This window comes from Polyodon spathula, chromosome 48 (assembly GCF_017654505.1).
Source record: "Polyodon spathula isolate WHYD16114869_AA chromosome 48, ASM1765450v1, whole genome shotgun sequence".
Lineage (NCBI taxonomy): Eukaryota > Metazoa > Chordata > Actinopteri > Acipenseriformes > Polyodontidae > Polyodon > Polyodon spathula.
The window spans coordinates 2,146,920-2,168,537 of NC_054581.1; the positions used below are offsets into that span (position 1 = coordinate 2,146,920).

The window sequence follows — 21,618 nt, forward strand, 5'->3', positions numbered from 1 at the left end:
ACAAATTATTATTATTATTATTATTATTATTATTATTATTATTATTATTATTATCAAATATGCAATAGAGAATCGATCCACAAGCAGATTAGATCTGAGAGAGCAGCAGGGTTATCTACAGGAAAAGATTGTATTCAGCGAGGCAGGAAAACATGTTTTATTATGAAGGAAATAAAAGACACATTTGTTCTTGCATTTTGTAAAAAAAAAAAAAAAAAAAAAAAAAACACATTGTTTTTCCTTACGGTTGCTTAAGATAAGAACGTTGTATTTATCTATTGATGTAAATGTTATTTGAACGGATTTATGCATTGCCGTTGCCTGTCAGCTAGGATTCTCCCTGCTGTCTCAAAGAGGCAGATTGTAAAAGGACGAGAAGTCGACTGCAGGAGCAACAGGACCCAGAAACACGGGTTAAAGTGTTGCTAAATACGCCATAAATAACCGGCTATTAATTCAGCCTCATTGGGTGTAGTTCCTCGAGTCGCCACAGGAGGGCAGGGCTGACGCTATTTCACTTACAAATTATTAATATAGGCTTGACTTGAATTCCAGTGCGGCTTCCAACCCTGCGCGCAGCGGAAGAGGGTTTCTGTTTAAATAAACATATTGTCTTTTATTTTGTAATTCTGTTCTCTTCTCATACAGTTTCTACTTGAACCTTTGATCAATCAAAGACTTCAATCAATCCATGTGTGTGTGTGTGTGTGTGTGTGTGTGTGTGTGTGTGTGTGTATATATATATATATATATATATATATATATATATATATATATATATATATATATATATATATATAAAATGCACAAAATCCCATTTGAATCTAACTAAACTCCAGATTTGGAATTATTATTATTATTATTATTATTATTATTATTATTATTATTATTGCTGGTACTACATATAAGATTGCTAGCTCAACATCGCATGCCAAGAGCAAACAACTACTACTACTAATAATACTACAGGAATACCGATAATAGATTAATAATAAAATCTAGTTCAGGAATACCGAGCCTATATAGATTATACTATAATGCGCACATACTGTATAATGCGCACATGCAGTACTGTACCCCCTATACTAGTGTTCCAAAACAGTATATCTACTTTCTCTCTCTGCCGATTTACAAATCAAGTCCCCAACAATCTGGTGTGATTCTCCGACTCTGCTGTCCCGCCCCCCACTCGCCTGCTCGCCTGCCGGGAGCGGAGCGGCTCTCACCTGCTCGCCTGCCGGGAGCGGAGCGGCTCTTTGTCTGATTCGGGGTGAGGCGGTGATTGAAGTGCAGTGGAGTTGAGTGGTTGGGGAGCGGTTAGTTCCTGTGGGAACAGTCTAGTCCAGATGGCTTGACTCGCCTTCGTTATACCATACAGTTTATTATTAGTATCGTTTTTTGTTAAACCGAGGGAACCCTTTACGGCTTGGAACTCGGTTTCAGGAGACCAGGTTTCAGGACTCTGTACGACACACCAGGGGAGACTCGGGGGTTTGATGCTGCTTCTGAAAAAGAGGGTTTTGATGCCTGCCTAGCACACCCTCTGTCTGTCTGCATGTCTGTCTGGTTCCTATTTTTCTCCTCATAAGGAAAGCATGCTGTGTGTTTTTTCCCTCCAGGCAGATCGTGTGACTGGGCGTGTTCCGAATGTGGACGAATATTTCCTGTACGATAAATAATAAAATGCAAACACAAAAGCTGACGATATACGGGAATATTCTACATTTGCAGACGTCTTTGTTTTAATATGAATGAATTGATTAAAGCACAGCTTGTATTGGGTGTGATAGCGCCGGCGTTACTAAACTCCACAGGCTGGAGTTCAAGGTTAGTTTATTTTAAAATAGCAAATTGGCGCCCTCTTGTGGGCAACATGAGTTATTGCTTTGATTGTGATTTTAATCAGACTCAAATTTAATCTTTTTTTTTTTTAAAAACTGTGTAAATATTATGCACGTGTTTTAATCAAATACATTAATTAAAAATAAACCTCAAAATGTTACCTCTTTGGCAGCGGTGGGATTCGAACCCACGCCTCCGAAGAGACTGGAGCCTTAATCCAGCGCCTTAGACCGCTCGGCCACGCTACCTCTGATTGAAAAACTACCCAGCCCAACCCAGCTATTCTCTACCACGGAACACTGGTGATTCATTTCAAAATATTAAAGGGAACGAATTAACATCCTCGAAGTAACCTGATTTTAATAAATAAATAACGCGATAAAATAAATAAAAATAAAACAAAGAAAGGGCTGGTTCCACTGGGGATCGAACCCAGGACCTTCTGCGTGTAAAGCAGACGTGATAACCACTACACTATGGAACCACATTCTTATAGCAATATCATCAATATCAGGGTCTAGTGCTGTATATTATAAAGACATTTCAGAGGGCTGGATCTCATCAATATCAGGGTCTAGTGCTGTATATTATAAAGACATTTCAGAGGGCTGGGTCTCATCAATATCAGGGTCTAGTGCTGTATATTATAAAGACATTTCAGAGGGCTGGATCTCATCAATATCAGGGTCTAGTGCTGTATATTATAAAGACATTTCAGAGGGCTGGATATCATCAATATCAGGGTCTAGTGCTGTATATTATAAAGACATTTCAGAGGGCTGGATCTCATCAATATCAGGGTCTAGTGCTGTATATTATAAAGACATTTCAGAGGGCTGGATCTCATCAATATCAGGGTCTAGTGCTGTATATTATAAAGACATTTCAGAGGGCTGGATCTCATCAATATCAGGGTCTAGTGCTGTATATTATAAAGACATTTCAGAGGGCTGGATCTCATCAATATCAGGGTCTAGTGCTGTATATTATAAAGACATTTCAGAGGGCTGGATCTCATCAATATCAGGGTCTAGTGCTGTATATTATAAAGACATTTCAGAGGGCTGGATCTCATCAATATCAGGGTCTAGTGCTGTATATTATAAAGACATTTCAGAGGGCTGGATCTCATCAATATCAGGGTCTAGTGCTGTATATTATAAAGACATTTCAGAGGGCTGGATCTCATCAATATCAGGGTCTAGTGCTGTATATTATAAAGACATTTCAGAGGGCTGGATCTCATCAATATCAGGGTCTAGTGCTGTATATTATAAAGACATTTCAGAGGGCTGGATCTCATCAATATCAGGGTCTAGTGCTGTATATTATAAAGACATTTCAGAGGGCTGGATCTCATCAATATCAGGGTTTACTGCTGTATATTATAAAGACATTTCAGAGGGCTGGGTCTCATCAATATCAGGGTCTAGTGCTGTATATTATAAAGACATTTCAGAGGGCTGGATCTCATCAATATCAGGGTCTAGTGCTGTATATTATAAAGACATTTCAGAGGGCTGGATCTCATCTATATCAGGGTCTAGTGCTATATATTATAAAGACATTACGTGATACCAGTATGCAAATTATTTTGTAAAGCAGCGCTCCCGTGGTCTATGAGCCAATACATGTGCACGTTTGTACTGTTTGTGTCAGCGTGTCTTATCAGTGTGCGGTCCTCGCTTCAGTGGTAACATGATTTGTGTCACACTGAGCTGCGGGAGGTCTCTCCCGGCTCGCTCGCCTCTCTAGCCCGGCGCTGTGTTATCACCAGTGAGGTGTATCCTTACCTGTTACTGCAGCAATGCAGCCGCAGAGCGTGATGAATGGAGAGCAGTGAGCCGGTGATTAAGCGCTCCTTCTCGGTCGGGGATTGTAACTCCGCTCCGATACCATTCTGATTATCACTGGCGATCAGGGACAATCAGCGAAAGGAGGGTCATTATTATAGTTATAGTGGTTAATTATTGCCGTTGTCGTGTTATTATGAGAGGGCAGTCACAGAACTTACAATAGAAATCGAAGTTAACGGCGTGTGTGTTTCTCTCCGGAATCTTTATTTACAGTTTGGTCGCATTTGGAGGTGTGTTTTTTTTTTTTTTTTTTTTTATCTCTCTCGCTTCTTTCTTATTCAGGATAAACAAATACATTGTGTCTATTTTAATACATATCACACAGAGACAGAGGCACACACAGAGGACAGAGACACACAGAGACACACAGACACACACACACACACACACAGACAGAGACACCGACTACAGACAGATAAACACACACACACACACACACACACACACACACACACACAGCTTATAAAAATAACACGCTTTTATTTTGCTTGTGATGTGTGTGCGGATTTCTCATTCAGAGTGTGTGTAATCGATACAGAGTTTACTCCCTTCTGCTCTCCTGTGATGTGCAAATCCTGGATTGCTTGAAGACACCATATTGTAACACTGTGTGTGTGTGTGTGTGTGTGTGTGTGTGTGTGTGTGTGTGTGTGTGTGTGTGTGTGTGTGTGTGTGTGTGTGTGTGTGTGTGTGTGTGTGTGTGTGTGTGTGTGTGTGTGTGTGTGTGTGTGTGTGTGTGTGTGTGTGTGTGTGTGTGTGTGTGTGTGCTTTGAAAAAGGCGCTTGTATGGAAAAAATAAAAAATGGGTTGGGTGGCCAGATTATGTATGGTTTTAAAATGCCATTTACAATGAGGTGCTCTCTCTCTCTCTCTCTCGTGTATTTTATTTAACTGTTAATAAAGTTTTAAAAAAGTTTTTCTCTTATATTTGTATTTATTAAACTCTTCTAAGGCTCTGGATTAAGGCTCCAGTCTCTTCGGGGGCGTGGGTTCGAATCCCACTGCTGCCATTATCGTTTTGATGCAATCTAATATATGACATTGTATAATATAGTCTGGACAGGGGAGCTGGCTGCTCAATATGACGACGACTATCTGCCTTCTAGTTCCGGCAGCTCAATTTGTAGAAGAGATAGCGGAGATGTGGCCCAGGCAAGCATGCTGCCCTGTCAACGACTCGGCTGTGGAAACACACAGCGTGAACTTTCTGCAGGGGGAGAGGGGACGCTGCAGTAGCAACGGGTTTGGGTCACATCAAGTCCACTCCAGTTTACCGTCTGCAGCATCACGGTATACAGACAGAGAGACTGGTTTACATCAAACCGTATCTAGTATCAAACTATCTCCAGTGACATATATGTTATTAAATAGATCTATTATCAATTCATCGTTTCAAAACGTTTCATCTCCTCTTTAAAGTTGAATTCATTTTTTTTTAGTGGGGAAAAACAATTCGACCAAACTACAAACAGATATATATATCTCGAGTTCTCTTAAGATCTCCCAAGGAATTCTGATTTTTTCATTTGGTAACTTTACCTTGATGTATCTATTTATTTTGACATTATTATTCTCCTTTAAAAAACAAAACAAAACAGGATTTAATTATTAAAGACAAATGTAATCGCTGTGACAATAAAGACCAGCTTTACTTCTCATCCACCCGGCCGCGCTTCAAAGACTGGGGTCCCCGGCTCCCCTTTAATGGCCAGTCTGTCAATAGCACTACAATGGGAGACAGCCAGCGATCCTGTCACCTCGGTCTCTTCAAAGTCCCCGAGGTCTATCGAACAATACCTCAGATCCTCCCCCGACCTGTTCTGATCAAAGAATCCGCTTTTGATTGTCGATCAGAGCCACTGAAAGAAATTAAGAACCATTTAAGACATTAAACGTCTCTTTACTGCGTTTGATATTGGAAATAAATATATACCGTATATATACGGTGGAAATGAAGCAGCCGGTCGAAGTTTAGTTCGGTTTGGAATCAGAGGAGTTCGGTTCCGCAATGACGGGTCTACGGAATGGATCTTGACAGGGAAATGGAGGAGTTTCTGGGCACGGTTCTGTCTCTGGAGGAAGACTACAATTTGGGCGCCAGCTATCCGGCATTTCGGGGAGTCAGCGAGCTTTTGATGCAGCAGCGGGGAGACGCGTTCTGCTTTAACGGTGAGTGTGCGGCTGAAACCCGCAGCTATAGGCATTTGAGGGAGTGTTTGAAACCCAGCATTCAATCTCACGAAGAGAGGGGGCTTGTCTGTATACCCGAGTGTTTATCTGTCGACTGGTCTATAATCTATAACGTTGTATTCTTTATCGAACAGCTTCGAGCAGTCCAGAGAGCACGCTGGTAGCGGAATGCAGTTTGGAACACTGGAATGCGAACCCAGAACCCGGCTCGACGCTCTGGAACCCGAGCGCAGGATCCGGAGTCGCTCCGGTTTGCAGGTTCCAGTCGGGAGGGAGGTGCAAGAGGAAAAAGACCGTTTTCAGTAAAGAGCAAACAAAGTTCCTGAGGAGCGCTTTCGAGAAAGACCCGTATCCGGACTACAAGAAGCGGCTACAGCTCTCCGAGACCACGGGGATCGCGGAGTCTCGCGTACAGGTAGGGCGTTTGAATTCATCGCAAAGCTGTGGCTTCTGCTGCCATCCAGTTAAACTACAATTTATACAATAACACAATATGCGTACATTGCAATCCGTCTATTTGCCTCGTAAATAAATCACAAATGAAGCCTGTATTTACTTCTCTCCGTCTTTCTCTCTGTTCCAGGTGTGGTTTCAAAACAGGAGAGCGCGGCATTTACCCAAAACGAGTCAGAGATGCGCGGCACAGCCCCGGAGCCCTCGCCGAGCGCCGCTGGGTCCGCTCCGGGTCTTCCAAACCGCCGATGCGTCGAGAGGGAGATGGCCGGGTTGGGAGTGCGATGCCCGGGGCGCGTCCGTGTATTACGAGGCTTCCCTGAACAGTGAGCGACCGAGAGCACCGGACAGTCTCGCCCAGGGAATCCCTTTCCCTTACTGGAGCCGCTGAGACCAGAGCCGGGGGGAGATATCCACCAACACGCCGCCCTGACTAATATTTTTACATTTATAACAAAACATATTGTGTTATTTAATAAATCATCATACGTTTACGTTTTTTTCTTCTAAAATTGTTTTTCTCGTTTATTTTAAGTCATGCTGTAAATATTGGATAATTCAATTGTAAAATAAACTGAAATTCACTGTTTTTTTTTTAAGGTTTGTCGTTTTTTTTTTTAATTCAATTTTTGACAAGGCTGGGCGTTGCAGTAGATTTTTGCAAATTAAAATATTACTTAACAACACTAAAGGGTTTACAAAAAAATAATTACAATTAAAGAGTGTTCGTTAAAAGCAAGATACAGTCGGCTATGTTCTCAATGCTATATATATATAACGAACACTCTTTAATTGTATTGTGTGTGTAATTTGTGGAATATTCCACGTTTGGTAAGGATTATTTTATTTATTTATTTATTTTTAAATAAAAACAACCCGTCCCTGGGTGGGCTTGAACCACCAACCTTTCGGTTAACAGCCGAACACGCTAACCAATTGCGCCACAGAGACTGCGCTTTAACCCATCTCTAAGCTAATATAGTAGACGCTTTTATCTTAATTTAAACAAAATATACAATATACACAAAATAAATAGAAATAAAGGAACATACAAAATGATATATACATAGGAATTTTGGAATAAAGGTTGAATAAGCGTGTTTTGAGAAGACAGTGGAGTAAAAGACTGCACAGTCCTGAGGAGAACCGGTAACTGCTTCCACCACAGGGGGGAGAGGGAAGAGGAGGAGCGAGCACGGGAGGAAGGAGAGGGAAGAGGAGGAGCAGCACGGGAGGAAGCACGGGAGGAAGAGAGGGAAGAGGAGGAGCGAGCACGGGAGGAAGGAGAGGGAAGAGGAGGAGCAGCACGGGAGGAAGGAGAGGGAAGAGGAGGAGCAGCACGGGAGGAAGGAGAGTGAAGAGGAGGAGCAGCACGGGGGAGGAAGGAGAGGAGCAAGCACGGGAGGAAGGAGAGGGAAGAGGAGGAGCAGCACGGGAGGAAGGAGAGGGAAGAGGAGGAGCAGCACGGGAGGAAGGAGAGTGAAGAGGAGGAGCAGCACGGGAGGAAGGAGAGTGAAGAGGAGGAGCAGCACGGGAGGAGGGAGAGTGAAGAGGAGGAGCGAGCACGGGAGGAAGGAGAGTTAAGAGGAGGAGCAGCACGGGAGGAAGGAGAGAGAAGAGGAGGCAGAACAAGTCGGTCGTAGAGGACGAGCGGAGAGGGCGGGAGGGAATATAAGGGACTGGAGCATGCATGTCCTTCAATAACAGCACATAAATACAATAAGGTGCTTATTGGAGCTTCAGTACATGTCTGTCAGTAACAGCCCGTTTCACTCCAGGAAGCAGGGATTTTATTAATTGCAATAACATTTATGTCCTCAAAAGTTAAGATCCTTTGTTAAAATTAGCTACCTGCAGTGCCACAAATATTAACACACCCTTTCTGTCTGTTACACAGTTACACGGTGCTTTATTACCCCCTGGTGGTGTAACATTGTAATAACCCAGTTATTGTATTAACACAAGACACGACAGTCATCTTTTAGAATTTTTCTAGTGTGAAATTAACCGAAGCAGTAGATTTGCTTGCAAATTAAAATATTACTTAACAACACTAAAGGGTTTACAAAAAAATAATTAAAATTAAAGAGTGTTCGTTAAAAGCAAATTAATCAGTCGGCTATATTCTCAATACTTTTTTTGTGGAATTTGTGGAATATTCCACGTTTCGTAAGGAATTTTTTATTTTTTATTTTTTTTTTTAAAGAAAAATGACCCGTCCCTGGGTGGGCTTGAACCACCAACCTTTCGGTTAACAGCCGAACGCGCTAACCAATTGCGCCACAGAGACTGCACTCTGTTTTCATTTTAAGCTGATATGCCAGGCTATAACACATGGTAATGAAGAACGCCAGGAACTTATAGGTCCCCACAGAGATGACGGTGAGGGTGCAGAGAATGCCCACGATTCTCCTTTGCTCGTCCTGAGTCACAGATGGAGAGCAGATCAGATCCTAATCGCTGTGAACCTGCACAAAAAAGATTGATCACAGGTTTAGGGGTAGAATGACTACTGATTTGAGTTGAATAGGTAGAAATTGTGAAATAGGTCGACCAGTACTGTAAGCCCTCTCAAAAGTATTTTATGTCTTGTGCTCTATTTGTAAATTTACTGTTTCTTAAAATCTGTTTCTCCACTATATTAAACACTGCTTGGAACTTTTTAAAACAGTTTACTAATGTTCTAACATGTCATTAATATGACAATGCATTGCACAATGACTTCACAATTCAGTGATGGGCGATTAGTGAACTACCAGTTTCTGAGGTCGGGTGTCCACTTCCTACTGGACTGTTCATTTACTATTCGACTGTCCACTTCCTACTGGACTGTCCATTTACTACTGGACTGTCCATTTACTATTCGACTGTCCACTTCCTACTGGACTGTCCATTTACTACTCGACAGGTTGACAATTCGACGCTGTCCCCCTACAGCTGCCAGTATTGAATTATATGTGTGTGTGTGTCTATATATATATATATATATATATATATAGCATATATATATATCATATATATAATATATATATATATATATATATATATATCCGTTTCAGGTATGAGATTACTAGCCGAATATGTGAACTGCACTTGAATGTGTTCATGCTAACATGCAACTTATTTATTAAACTGATACCCATTAGGTTAGGTCACATCGAGGTTTTATAAATGTATTTGTCATTTTTTTGCAATTTTTACATCATATTATTTAAAGATATTTAACCCTTTCTAATGGTGTGCCCAATTATCTCCCCTTACTTTCACTCCAATTTAGAGAAGCCAAGTACGTTCTGTCACCACAACAGCTCAGATGTGACAGACAGAGGACAGAGGGCAGCCCTGAGCTCACTTGAAACCGTTCCCAGACAGGTTTGGCCTCCCTAAACCGCAGGAAAGCCAAAGCCAATGTAACACTCTCTCTTATCCTACTTCTACCAGGGACCCCAAAAACAGTAAGTGTGGAGTGTTCATCATCTGGGAATGGAAAAATCACTTATAAGAAATAAGATCTTACAAACCCCAATGTGAAGCATGGCAGCAGAAACCCAAGCACGATGCTCCCAATCTTGAATACAGCATAGCGACGGTCCACAGGATACACCTTCATACACATGTGGTCCTCCTAGTACACTGAGGGTAACAGACCAAACAGACAATACAGGAAGTTGACTAGCCACACCCCAAAGCTTGCTGCTACAGCAGATTTAGCTGTCTGGAATCTTCGACAGGTCAGGGGGTGGACAATGCCGACATAGCGGTCAATCGCCACAAGGCACATGAACACCACACTGGCATAGAGGTTGACGTAGAAGATAAACCCCACAATATTGCACATCACTTCTCCCTAATCCCACCTGTGCTCTTTCTGCAGGTAGATGACCCAGAAAGGCAAGGTGATGAGCTGAATCAGATCAGACACCAGGAGGTTCAAGATGAAGATGGGCAGAACATTCCTGCTCCAGAGAAGCTGGAAGAGCCCCCAAAGAGAGAGCAGGTTCGCAGGAAGACCCACGATGAACACACAGCCGTAAATGGCCGTCAGACCAGTGACGTCCTCTGATAAATTCATGGAACAGTTTGCATTCTGATGCTGTCCTCCTAGTTAAGCCAATACCTACTTCCAAGTAAATCTTCTATGTCTAGCAGACCAGCGTTTCAACAAGTCTCTTTTGCAATGGAACTCTCAAGCTTTATAATGACACAGTACAATCCCTGATACCTAATTTAAAACAAATGAAAAACGTCTTTCAAGTAGTACATATGGGCATTCTTTAGAGCTGTTTCTTTGACTACAATAGAGGACTGATGTGTTGAGTGGATTTCTCTTTCCTATAGACTTCTGTACAGGTCTACAGTGTTGAGTAGAGGCCTCTTTCCTAAAGACCTCTATACAGGTCAGCGGGGTTGTGTGGAGTTCTCTTTCCTAGACCGCTATAGAGGTCTACAGTGTTGAGTGGAGTTATATATTCAAGACCACTAGGCAGGTCTTCATATTTTATAAGAGGTATAGCTTGGTCATCCACATTGAAACAGAGTTCTGCCTCAGGTCATTGCTTGTTCAATGCTTTTAAACTGACATCTTCTCTCACAAAGTATTTTAAATTAACACACTGTTCTTGTCCGGGTTTCGCTGTCAGTTCCCTTCTTCTGCAGTACCCTCCAGGATCCTGTATTTGTCTCTGAAAGTAGAGAGATCATTTCAATGGTTAGACAGAATGTCACACTATGAAGGATGTCCCTATGTTCTATATTGTACAATGGCAAGGATCATCCTCCTATTCACGCCAATACATTATGTGATGTTATAGCCATGGCAATATCTAAGGACATCGCATTTAATCCTATTGTGTTAGTCGGTTTTCATTTCCAATGACCTCGTCTTGTGCAATCACAAGCAAGCATGTTGTGGCACCTGAAGGCCAGCTTTTGTGCTTCACAACGTACCAGAGGCATGGTGATGTCCCAGAAACATGCACCCTGGAGTACCATACATTCCACTTACTGTAGACCGTCACAGTTAGTAATCTTGAAAACACACTTTTAGAAAAGAGATTTTAGTTCTATAGACAAATGTTTCAACAAGGCCATGTTGGTCAACTGAAAGATTTTTAAATGCAGTGGACTGCCATTAAAATCTATAAAGCATTTTGTTCTGAGGGAGTGTGGTCCAGTGGTTAAAGTCCAGGGGGCTTGTAACCAGAAGGTCACGGGTTCAAATCCCACCTCTGCCACAGACTGACTCACTGTGTGACCCTGAGCAAGTCACTTCACCTCCTTGTGCTCCAAGTGTCCTATTGGAAGTGAACTCTACATAATAATTCCCAGTTCACAGCCGGCGTAGCTATACTATACAAACCACCCTCTCTCACCATAAAATTTCCCTTCAATTGATGGGCATTTTTCAGCCCGGGCTTTATTCTAGTGTTCTCTAGCCCAGTTCTAAACACCCCCACCAGTCAGAAGAATATTCCATTCTCAACGTCACACTTCCTCTGAGTGCCTCCCTGAGTGAACAGCATTGAATAAGGAGAGACTAACTACTGGAGCCTAGCGTGTGACTCAAAGCACCATGTTCCTATCAATCTGTGTGCTGCTGCTGTTGGTCGACAGTGAGTATCTTGTCCTATTTCATTTCTCAATTATGAAATATTTTACTGTTTGTCATCATGAAGTCTGCTGGTTGGGATGCTTGCAAAGCTTCACCATTAACAGAATCTCCCCAGTTATCTGTTTTTAATTCTCACATTGATTTTGTTTTCTTTCAGGTGTGGATCCTCTGTCCATCCAGCAGTCTCCTGCATTCTTATCTGCAAAAGCTGGAGCTTCAATGAAACTAAGCTGTGAAGTTGCAGACATTGGCTCTGGAGCTCTATATCTCTACTGGTACAGACAGAATCTTCACAAGGAACTCCAGCTACTGTTTTATTCTGTGACTACTGGCAGTGTAGACCCCTCTACCCTGGGCCAGTTCACTGCTTCTAGACCTGACAGCTCCCATTTCTTTCTGGAGTCCACAGGTGTTGCAGTGAATGACTCCGCTGTGTATTACTGTGCAGGCAGCCCCCACAGCGACTCAAACACTGACACTCTCTGTACAAAAACCACACCTTCACTGTCTCCCAGTCACCTTCCTGTCTGTTTATGCCTCTCTAAGACAGTTATTAACACGTATTCCTAACAGTAAAATAAAATGATTCTGCCAATGTCTAGAAATTCAAGTAAGAAGAAATGATGAAGAGATTAGTTATTACAATAGTAGCTGTGTATACTGTGGTCCACATTAAAGGAGGATGTAATAATCTATATTCGTATACTGACTGACACTCTGCCTGACACTCTCTGTACAAAAACCACACCTTCACTGTCTCCCAGTCACCTTCCTGTCTCTGTCTTTCTCTCGCTCAATTCTCAACGTCACACTTCCTCTGACTGCCTCCCTGACTGAACAGCATTGAATAAGCAGAGACTAACTACTGGAGCCTAGCGTGTGACTCAAAGCACCATGTTCCTATTAATCTGTGTGCTGCTGCTGTTGGTCCACAGTGAGTCCTACTATGTATACTTTAAATAAGCCATGGTTTTAGCTGTTTAGTGGGTCATTAAAAAGGACAGAGCAGTAAAGTTTGCTGTTGACTACTTTTCTCGATTTAGTGGCATGATTTTTTCCTGATGCCATGACCCAGTCATTATGCACACGTCCCTGTTATGGATCGGGAGGTACAATATATGGTGAAATATCTGTGTCTGTCCACCAGTATAACTGTCACAGTAACTGTGACACATGTACTCCTTATTTTTACTGGTACACTCTCTGTACAAAAACCACACCTTCACTGTCCACAGAGTGAATGACTACGCTGTGTATTACTGTGCAGGCAGCCCCCACAGCGACTCAAACACTGACACTCTCTGTACAAAAACCACACCTTCACTGTCTCCCAGTCACCTTCCTGTCTCTGTCTTTCTCTCGCTCAATTCTCAACGTCACACTTCCTCTGACTGCCTCCCTGACTGAACAGCATTGAATAAGCAGAGACTAACTACTGGAGCCTAGCGTGTGACTCAAAGCACCATGTTCCTATCAATCTGTGTGCTGCTGCTGTTGGTCGACAGTGAGTATCTTGTCCTATTTCATTTCTCAATTATGAAATATTTTACTGTTTGTCATCATGAAGTCTGCTGGTTGGGATGCTTGCAAAGCTTCACCATTAACAGAATCTCCCCAGTTATCTGTTTTTAATTCTCACATTGATTTTGTTTTCTTTCAGGTGTGGATCCTCTGTCTATCCAGCAGTCTCCTGCATTCTTATCTGCAAAAGCTGGAGCTTCAATGAAACTAAGCTGTGAAGTTGCAGACATTGGCTCTGGAGCTCTATATCTCTACTGGTACAGACAGAATCTTCACAAGGAACTCCAGCTACTGTTTTATTCTGTGACTACTGGCAGTGTAGACCCCTCTACCCTGGGCCAGTTCACTGCTTCTAGACCCGACAGCTCCCATTTCTTTCTGGAGTCCACAGGTGTTGCAGTGAATGACTCCGCTGTGTATTACTGTGCAGGCAGCCCCCACAGCGACTCAAACACTGACACTCTCTGTACAAAAACCACACCTTCACTGTCTCCCAGTCACCTTCCTGTCTCTGTCTTTCTCTCGCTCAATTCTCAACGTCACACTTCCTCTGACTGCCTCCCTGACTGAACAGCATTGAATAAGCAGAGACTAACTACTGGAGCCTAGCGTGTGACTCAAAGCACCATGTTCCTATTAATCTGTGTGCTGCTGCTGTTGGTCCACAGTGAGTATTTAATAAAACATCTCATATATCCTCAAAGTGTTCAGATCATCATGAAGTCTGTTGATTGGGGTGTATGAAATGTTTCACCATTAACAGAATGTCCTCAGTTATCTGTTATCAATTCTTGCATTGGTATTCCTTTTCTTTTAGGTTTGGATACACTGTCTGTCCATCAATCTCCTCCTTTCGTATCCGGGCTGAGCGGCACTCACCTGAAACTGAGCTGTTTTATTACAGGGCACAGCAATCCTGATATTTACTGGTACAGGCAGGCTCTTCACACTGGACCTCAGCTACTGTTCTATTCTACTGGCACTGACCTTGTGGACCCCGCCAGACTGGGTCAGTTCACTGCTTCTAGACCCGACGGCTCCCATTTCCTTCTGGAGTCCACAGGTGTTGCAGTGAATGACTCCGCTGTGTATTACTGTGCAGGCAGCCCCCACAGCGACTCAAACACTGACACTCTCTGTACAAAAACCACACCTGCACCGTCTCCCAGTCACTTTCTTGTCTCTGTCTTTCTCTAGCTCAAATCTCAACGTCACACTTCCTCTGACTGCCTCCCTGACTGAACAGCATTGAATAAATTTGCACTAAGCTGGGGTGTGAGGTAAGGGGGCAGTAGTTTTTACACTGCAGATCGCTAGAATGACTGTTGACCAGATTTGAGGGCAACAGTGCAAAATATTTGTATTATACAAAATAGTTTAGCGAGTTGATATCTAAAATATCTAATAATAATAACACTAATGCTGTTTTCTGGCATTGATGCCCTTAACTCTTCAGTAATTTTTCCTCAAACTGATTATATAATAAAGTGAATGAGAGGACATTGGTGAGCCCTCCTTTAAGCAGCAGATGAAATGCTAAAGTGCACCCCCTACCAGTCAGTTAGCGTCATTGCAGAGCCTTTCAGGTGAACTGAGTTCAGAGAACCGGCCTGAGGCTCTTCTCTGACCAGCAGGGGGCACTGCAGTCCACATAATCTCTGAAAAGGGGCTCAGGAAGAGATGAAGAGTTTCGTTATTATAAAGGACACAGTACTGTGTGTACGTGTGCAGAGCCACATTACCATCCACAATATCACCGAGGTGACACAGAGCGATACTAACAAACCATCCATTCCTTAAACATTTAAAATAACCAACAAAAAATGTTCCCTCTGTCTTTCCAATTTCAAAAGTCGCTGACTCGCACCTGTCTCTGAGATGCTGCTGCTCTGGCAAACGGGGGGTGCTTGTACAGTTCAGGGCTCCAGTGCTAACGGGGCGTACTTGTATAGTTCAGGGCTCCAGTGCTAACGACGGGGTGTTTGTACAGTTCAGGGCTATGATTTATGACACAGTGTGTTTGGGAGAGCCTGTCTGTGTGTGCTTTGTGCATGCTGCTATTTCCATTTGAAAGGGATGTCTTTGCTACTGTTCACTCTACTGTATACTTCTAGTAAACTACACTTTTAGTTTTTTAAGTTTGTGATGAATATATGTTCCCCATTTAAAAGATCACAAACCACCAGAAGCCAGATGCACTGACTCACCTTTGAGCCGCTGTGATCGATGTTTTCAATGATCAAAATTGAACTCACCTCTACTGTAATGTGTGTGTTTCTCATACAGGAAAATCTGAGACCCATGAAATGAGGACAATGTATGTTAATTAATATTTACTGGAGTTATTTTGTTAGCACTGTGTACTTTAAGAAAAGCAACACTCATAACAGTTGCAAAAACAAATGGGGTTTGGAAAATGTCTTTTTCATTGCATTACACTAATCCTGCTCTTCAGAGACCTCCTGTGGTTATGGTTACAAGAAAAACAGATGTAGTAGCTATGATAAGAATATAAGATAATAGACGGATGAGAGGAAGTCGGTCATCTTATGACTCTTTTATCCCAAAAGGGTAGACAGCTTGCTATTGACTAAATAGATCCATGTCCCTCTATCGTGATAACTGAGACACAGATATGAGTAAGTGTAGCTTTTATTGTTCTTGTAGAAACAGCAAAACATTGAATATATAGGACATGCAAACATCTGTTTCAAAAACATATCATTGATTGACGACATAGCTGCTGTAGCAACAAAGCACACTTCATATTTTCCTTTGATGGCATCTTCAGCAACCTGTCCTTCTCTCAAGCTCTAACCCCACAGAACATGTGCTGTGGTTTCATGAACCGCTTTCAGAAAACCTCATGTCTACGCCTCATGCAGAGAGGCAAGCAGCTCTGAGATCAGCTCCACCACATCCTCCACACTTGCTGCTCTGCACAACTTTGAAAACAACACCCTAGCAAAATGTGCTGAGCCCGTTCTGACAAGTTATTCTGAGAAACGCCGCGGTGAAAAGGCCCCAACTGAAAAGAACAAAAACACAGCCGCCCACACAGCTCTTAAATCAGCCGTGCCCGTGACAAAAGGTTCTCAAACTTTTTCTAAACTACGCCAAAACAAAATCCTTTACTGATATTTAGATTAAGCATGCCTCAATGTATTACAGTATAAAAAAAATCCATTAATCATAAAGTAAAACAGATTCATGGTTTTGTAACGGACCTCCTCCGAGTGGTTGATGAGAAGGAGAGCGGTCCTTGCCTCTTGACTCAGAGCTTGCTGTTTGGTTGAATGGGGAGATGTTTGTCTTTGAACTGTATGGTTTGCGGTCAGTGTCCAGCCCCTGCCTTTCCATTGTGTTCAATGGGCTGAGATGCTAATCCATTACAGTGTGAGGACACCCAGCTGCAATAGGGGGGAGGGATTATGCATGCTCTGCTTCCAGTCCTGGGCTCAGTTCTACATGCCAATAGAATGCAGTGTCAGGAGAGTACCATGTTGGGAGCAGAGCATACAATAGAAGTATATAAAGATTCTATATACAGTTAATCAGCTGATATACAATAGAATAGAGTTTCTATGTAAAGCTGCTGATCAGCTGATATACAATAGAGTTTCTATATATAGTTGATCAGTTGATATACAATATAAACAGAGTTTCTATATACAACTGATCAGTTGATGTGCAGTAGAAATAGAGTTTCTATATAGAGCTGATCAGTTGATTGTATTACCTGTCATACTCTGCCTATCAATATTATAGTCAATTCTTTCATTACACTTTGAAAGTGTGGCTGCTCTAATTCATGCAGTATGCTTAAGGCAATTACATCAGCACAAGAAGTGTGCATCAGATCTTTCAAGGTTTCTCAGGGATGTTTTGCTGCATCAATTCAATCTTGTGCTTTCTAAGGCATATCTACAAGTCTGAATCAGTGAAAAGTAATGGGTCAAGTTTAGCAGCTTCACTTTCTCTTATAAGTGACACCCTACACAACATATTAATTCATTATCAATAATAACAAACTAGATGTGTACTTATGAACTACTATTGCACATAAACTATAATGGTTAACTTCAGAACTGTATGTTCTGTGCCTCTGGACACAAGATAAGATCTGGAATTCTGACAGATGCTTTCTCATACGGGATAAAAGTCAATAGAAACTAAATCAAATAGCTAAATAACTGAACTACATACCTAATGCACATTTTACTTGGGTGCAGGTTGCAATTTCTGTTGACGCTTTTACAAATTAAAACTCAGGAACAGACAGATATGCTGGTACACAGTTTATTAATTACACAGGGAGAATAGAAGCATAGGGAAAAAGACATATACTGTAAATACAAAAAAGATTGTTTATTTGCAGCAGTACTAAAAAATTACAGTATAATTGTGCAGTTTTACTTCATTATACAGCATTAAAACTGATTGTGTCCAAAATATTAAATTGCAGAAATGCTGCTATATATTTCTATATACCCCCCTCCCTCATCCCCTCTTCTCCACACACGCACGCACACACAATGCAACAGTGTGGAATTCACACTTTATAAATTGCACAGTAAGATATGTGCACACAGCTGTATACTTGAGTCTGCAGGCAGCTGGTATTTCTCTGGTTTTCACACAGACTCCTCCTACAAAGGAGAAAAAAAAAAAAAAAGAAAATTCAGCATTATTCTAAAACTAAATTTGATTTCAAATAAACCCCAAATTGCAACTCTCAAACTAGTAATGAACTGTGTGTGTGTTTCAATATCTGACCTGTGCCTTTAGCAATCATACCAGACAACGGAGATTACAAGAAATTGCACGTCGTTCTTTCGCAGTAACTTTCGATTTAAAAAGGCTCTTCTTAAAGAAGGTAAAACTGTTTAGAAATGTATGCCTTTTCATATAACAAATTCACATCTGTCTATGTTGTATGACATCCATAAATGTACAGCACTCTATAAGTAGCAACACTGAAAGAAATGATAGAAACTTAAGGAGTTATCTTCCTAACTCATACTTGTGAAGTCCGGGATTAATCTAGTTGCTGCTCTGATCTCTCCCCTTGTGTACACAATTAATAATAATAATAATAAAAGACAATATACCTTCAGCTTCCACACCAGCGCCATCACTAGCAGACCGTACAGGACACTCTTATACACAGTGAGGAGGAAGGTCAACCGGGCTGCTCCCAAGTCCTTGCTCATGGAGTCTATAGAACGTCAAAGTCATTAGATAACGTCCTGTTCAGACAATTTAACTTGAATAGCTTTAAAAAATATTAGGCTGCAGCAGCGATATGACAGCGGGAGGAGAGGCAGGAAGATACTGCAAAAAAGCACCTACAGACCCATAATCAAGTATAATACATTGTATCAATGCGAAGGGTTGAAACGGTTTGTTAGATCAAATATGGTTACATCTGAAGAAGAGTATATGGAGGTCTTGAAAACTAGTGTTTGTGTATCAAATGGTCTAATAGACTAGTGTGATACACAGATCAATTGTCACTGTTACCTATTAACAGAGCAAAAACATTGTTTTATATAAACTATGGAATTCTATATTGTCTTTGCTACCCAGCAATACAAAGTGTGCATGCGCTGTGTTGTGAAGACCTTTTTTTTTTTTCTTATACATTTATCAATGTTTATTAAAGACACTGGTTAAAAATGAAAGGTTAAAATCAATGTGAATAATACATTTTCCTTTTTTTTCATGGGGAAAGAAAAATGTTTCTAGTGATTAGATTCCCTGTGACTGCTAAGACCTGTGTACAGTGTAAAGCTGAAGACGTTAGGATCAGTACATCTGTACATTAACAAACAGGTTGGTGTTGTACAAAAACACCATGCAGACTTCATATCTGAAGGGTGTAGAGAATTTCCATTTTCAGGTTGAGCAGAAACTTTCCATTGAAAAACATGAGCGTTAACTTAGAACAAAAAAACATGAGCGTTAACTTAGAACAAAAAAACATGAGCGTTAACTTAGAACAAAAAAACATGAGCGTTAACTTAGAACAAAAAAAACATGAGCGTTAACTTAGAACAAAAAAAACATGAGCGTTAACTTAGAACAAAAAAAACATGAGCGTTAACTTAGAACAAAAAAAACATGAGCGTTAACTTAGAACAAAAAAAACATGAGCGTTAACTTAGAAACAAGCTTTAACTTAGAACAAAAAAAACATGAGCTTTAACTAAGAAAAAAAAAGAGACTTAAGTTAGAAAAAATACATGAGCTTTAATTAAAAAAAAAAAAAAAAAAAACATAAGCTTTACTAGAAAAAACATGAGCTTTAACAAAGAAAAAAACATGAGCTTAAACTTAGAAAAAAAAAACATACCAGTAGTGACACCGCAACCTGAAAGATAAAAAAACATGTATTTTAAAATGTGAACTCCGTGCTTTCAGATGAGGAAATAAGCAGTACAGTGATCTAACATATTTCACAACGGGGCATTCTGTGTGTGTCTGCGAGTTTTAAACTTCATTTTACAAAACTTAGAACCTTTTAAAAGCGGGCTCTGCAATTTAATTAGGTCTCAGGTTGTTTTTTTTGAAAGAGAAATTTTCTCCTTTCAAAAAATAGGAGTGAATTAAAAAAAAAAATAAAAACAACGACGAAACCCTAAAATCACGTCAACTTGAATTAAATTAATACAGGGTTGATTTGATCAGCGAGTATTTTGTCAATCCCATAGAGATGCTGAGATGTTGGCTCATGCTTTTATTAATTCTCAGCTAGATTATTGTTTGTTGGCCTTCCTGATTCTCAATGCCGTAAATCGGGTTCAAAATGCTGCAACTGACTTGCACTCTCCTTTCCCAACACATTACCCCAGTTCTTAAATCACTGCTTTGGTTTCCTGTTGAGTTCAGGAATCTTGGAGTATTTTACCTAAGGATTGCCTCAGCTATCACTTATTTGTAGCGGAATACCACACTGTTCCTACCTCGCATTAGGACTGGCAACGTTAGCGCTGCCCCCCTAAGCAGGTATTTATATTTCAATTCTTACAATTAACACTAGTTAATAAATTAGCTAATAAATATTATTAACATTGGCAAAGGTTCTGTTACGATTAGGGACGTAAAGGTTTTGTATGTCGATAAAATTGAATTTGGTTTTACACGGTTAATGGCAGCTGGACTTGCAGAAAGTCTTAATAAACCTACCATCCTTTCCAGAAATGTGTTTTTCATGAGTTACAGATTCGGAACCGTTTCCTTTGTAGAACACCGCAGAGCAGGTGAAGGTGTTCTCAGGGTTAAACCATTCTCTCGGAGTCAGTCTTAGTCGGCTGCTGATGCTGTATGTTTTCTTGCTTTTGTCCTTGGTTGCATAATCGTCTGTTTTAACCCCGTTCTCTCTGTCCTTGCCATTGATCTTCCAGGTGATATGAATGTGGTCCGGGTAGAAATCAGTGGCCAGACACACCAGGGTCACCCTCTTCTTCTTCACAGTCTCTTCCTTCGACGGCTCGAGGATGTGAAGATTCGGTTCAGAAATTTTATGCTCTGATAAAGAGAAATGAGAGTAGAATTGGACACACTGTAGGTATTGCCCCAAATGTTTGTCTGCATTTTCTAATTTTCCCTCAGTAATACTGATGAAGGCAAATGTTGTTTGTTTGCCTTAACATTTACTCCAGTCCCTAATTAACTCCTATATTTTGACAGGAGAAAACAGGGAAACAAAAACATTGTTAAACTTGCAAAACTAGAATAAAAAAAGAATAATATAATGTAATTTACCTCTGTAATTTACTTCTATAAACTTGACTTTGTTTGGCTCAGTTTTTTACTTGCTCCTCTATTACACTGATGAAGACGTGGAACGAAACGTTGGTCTATTTTAGTTTTACTTCAATAATACTGATGCAAACTGTAGCCAACAGAATGTGCTACTTGTCTTGGTCTCTTATAATTTATTTGATAACTCTGATGAAGACATAAGCTGAAATGTTTGCCTACAGTAGTATTACTAATTATACCACTATTACTGTTATCCACAGTATATGAATTACAGAACACCTCAAACAACACATTTTTCACATATTCCACATTTAAACAACATATTGTATAAACTGTAATATTTGAAATGGAATACAAATCAGTAGGGGAAAAATGCAC

General features: G+C 40.9%; 1 protein-coding gene, 5 non-coding genes and 2 gene segments (V, D, J or C); 2 read left to right on the forward strand and 6 right to left on the reverse strand.

Annotated features, from left to right (window-relative positions):
* LOC121306486 (lysine-specific demethylase 6B-like) overlaps window positions 1-21,618 on the reverse strand; it is a 665,627-nt gene that overhangs the window by 163,269 nt on the left and 480,740 nt on the right. The gene's annotated exons all lie outside the window — the stretch shown is intronic.
* Window positions 2,009-2,090, reverse strand: trnal-aag. Its single transcript has one exon. It is a non-coding gene; the product is annotated as a tRNA-Leu (tRNA).
* On the reverse strand, window positions 2,254-2,326 carry trnav-uac. Its single transcript has one exon. It is a non-coding gene; the product is annotated as a tRNA-Val (tRNA).
* On the forward strand, window positions 3,613-3,747 carry LOC121306627. Its single transcript, XR_005948232.1, has one exon. It is a non-coding gene; the product is annotated as a U8 small nucleolar RNA (small nucleolar RNA).
* On the reverse strand, window positions 7,219-7,292 carry trnan-guu. Its single transcript has one exon. It is a non-coding gene; the product is annotated as a tRNA-Asn (tRNA).
* Window positions 8,558-8,631, reverse strand: trnan-guu. Its single transcript has one exon. It is a non-coding gene; the product is annotated as a tRNA-Asn (tRNA).
* LOC121306510 lies at window positions 13,218-14,123 on the forward strand. The segment is given in 2 exon segments: window positions 13,218-13,456; window positions 13,613-14,123. Coding segments are annotated over 2 exon segments (471 nt in total).
* Window positions 17,765-21,618, reverse strand: part of LOC121306509 — a 29,219-nt gene continuing 25,365 nt past the window's right edge. The window contains 3 exon segments of the C gene segment in view: window positions 17,765-18,122; window positions 18,585-18,691; window positions 19,829-19,846. Of these exon segments, the coding sequence occupies window positions 18,108-18,122; window positions 18,585-18,691; window positions 19,829-19,846 (140 nt within the window).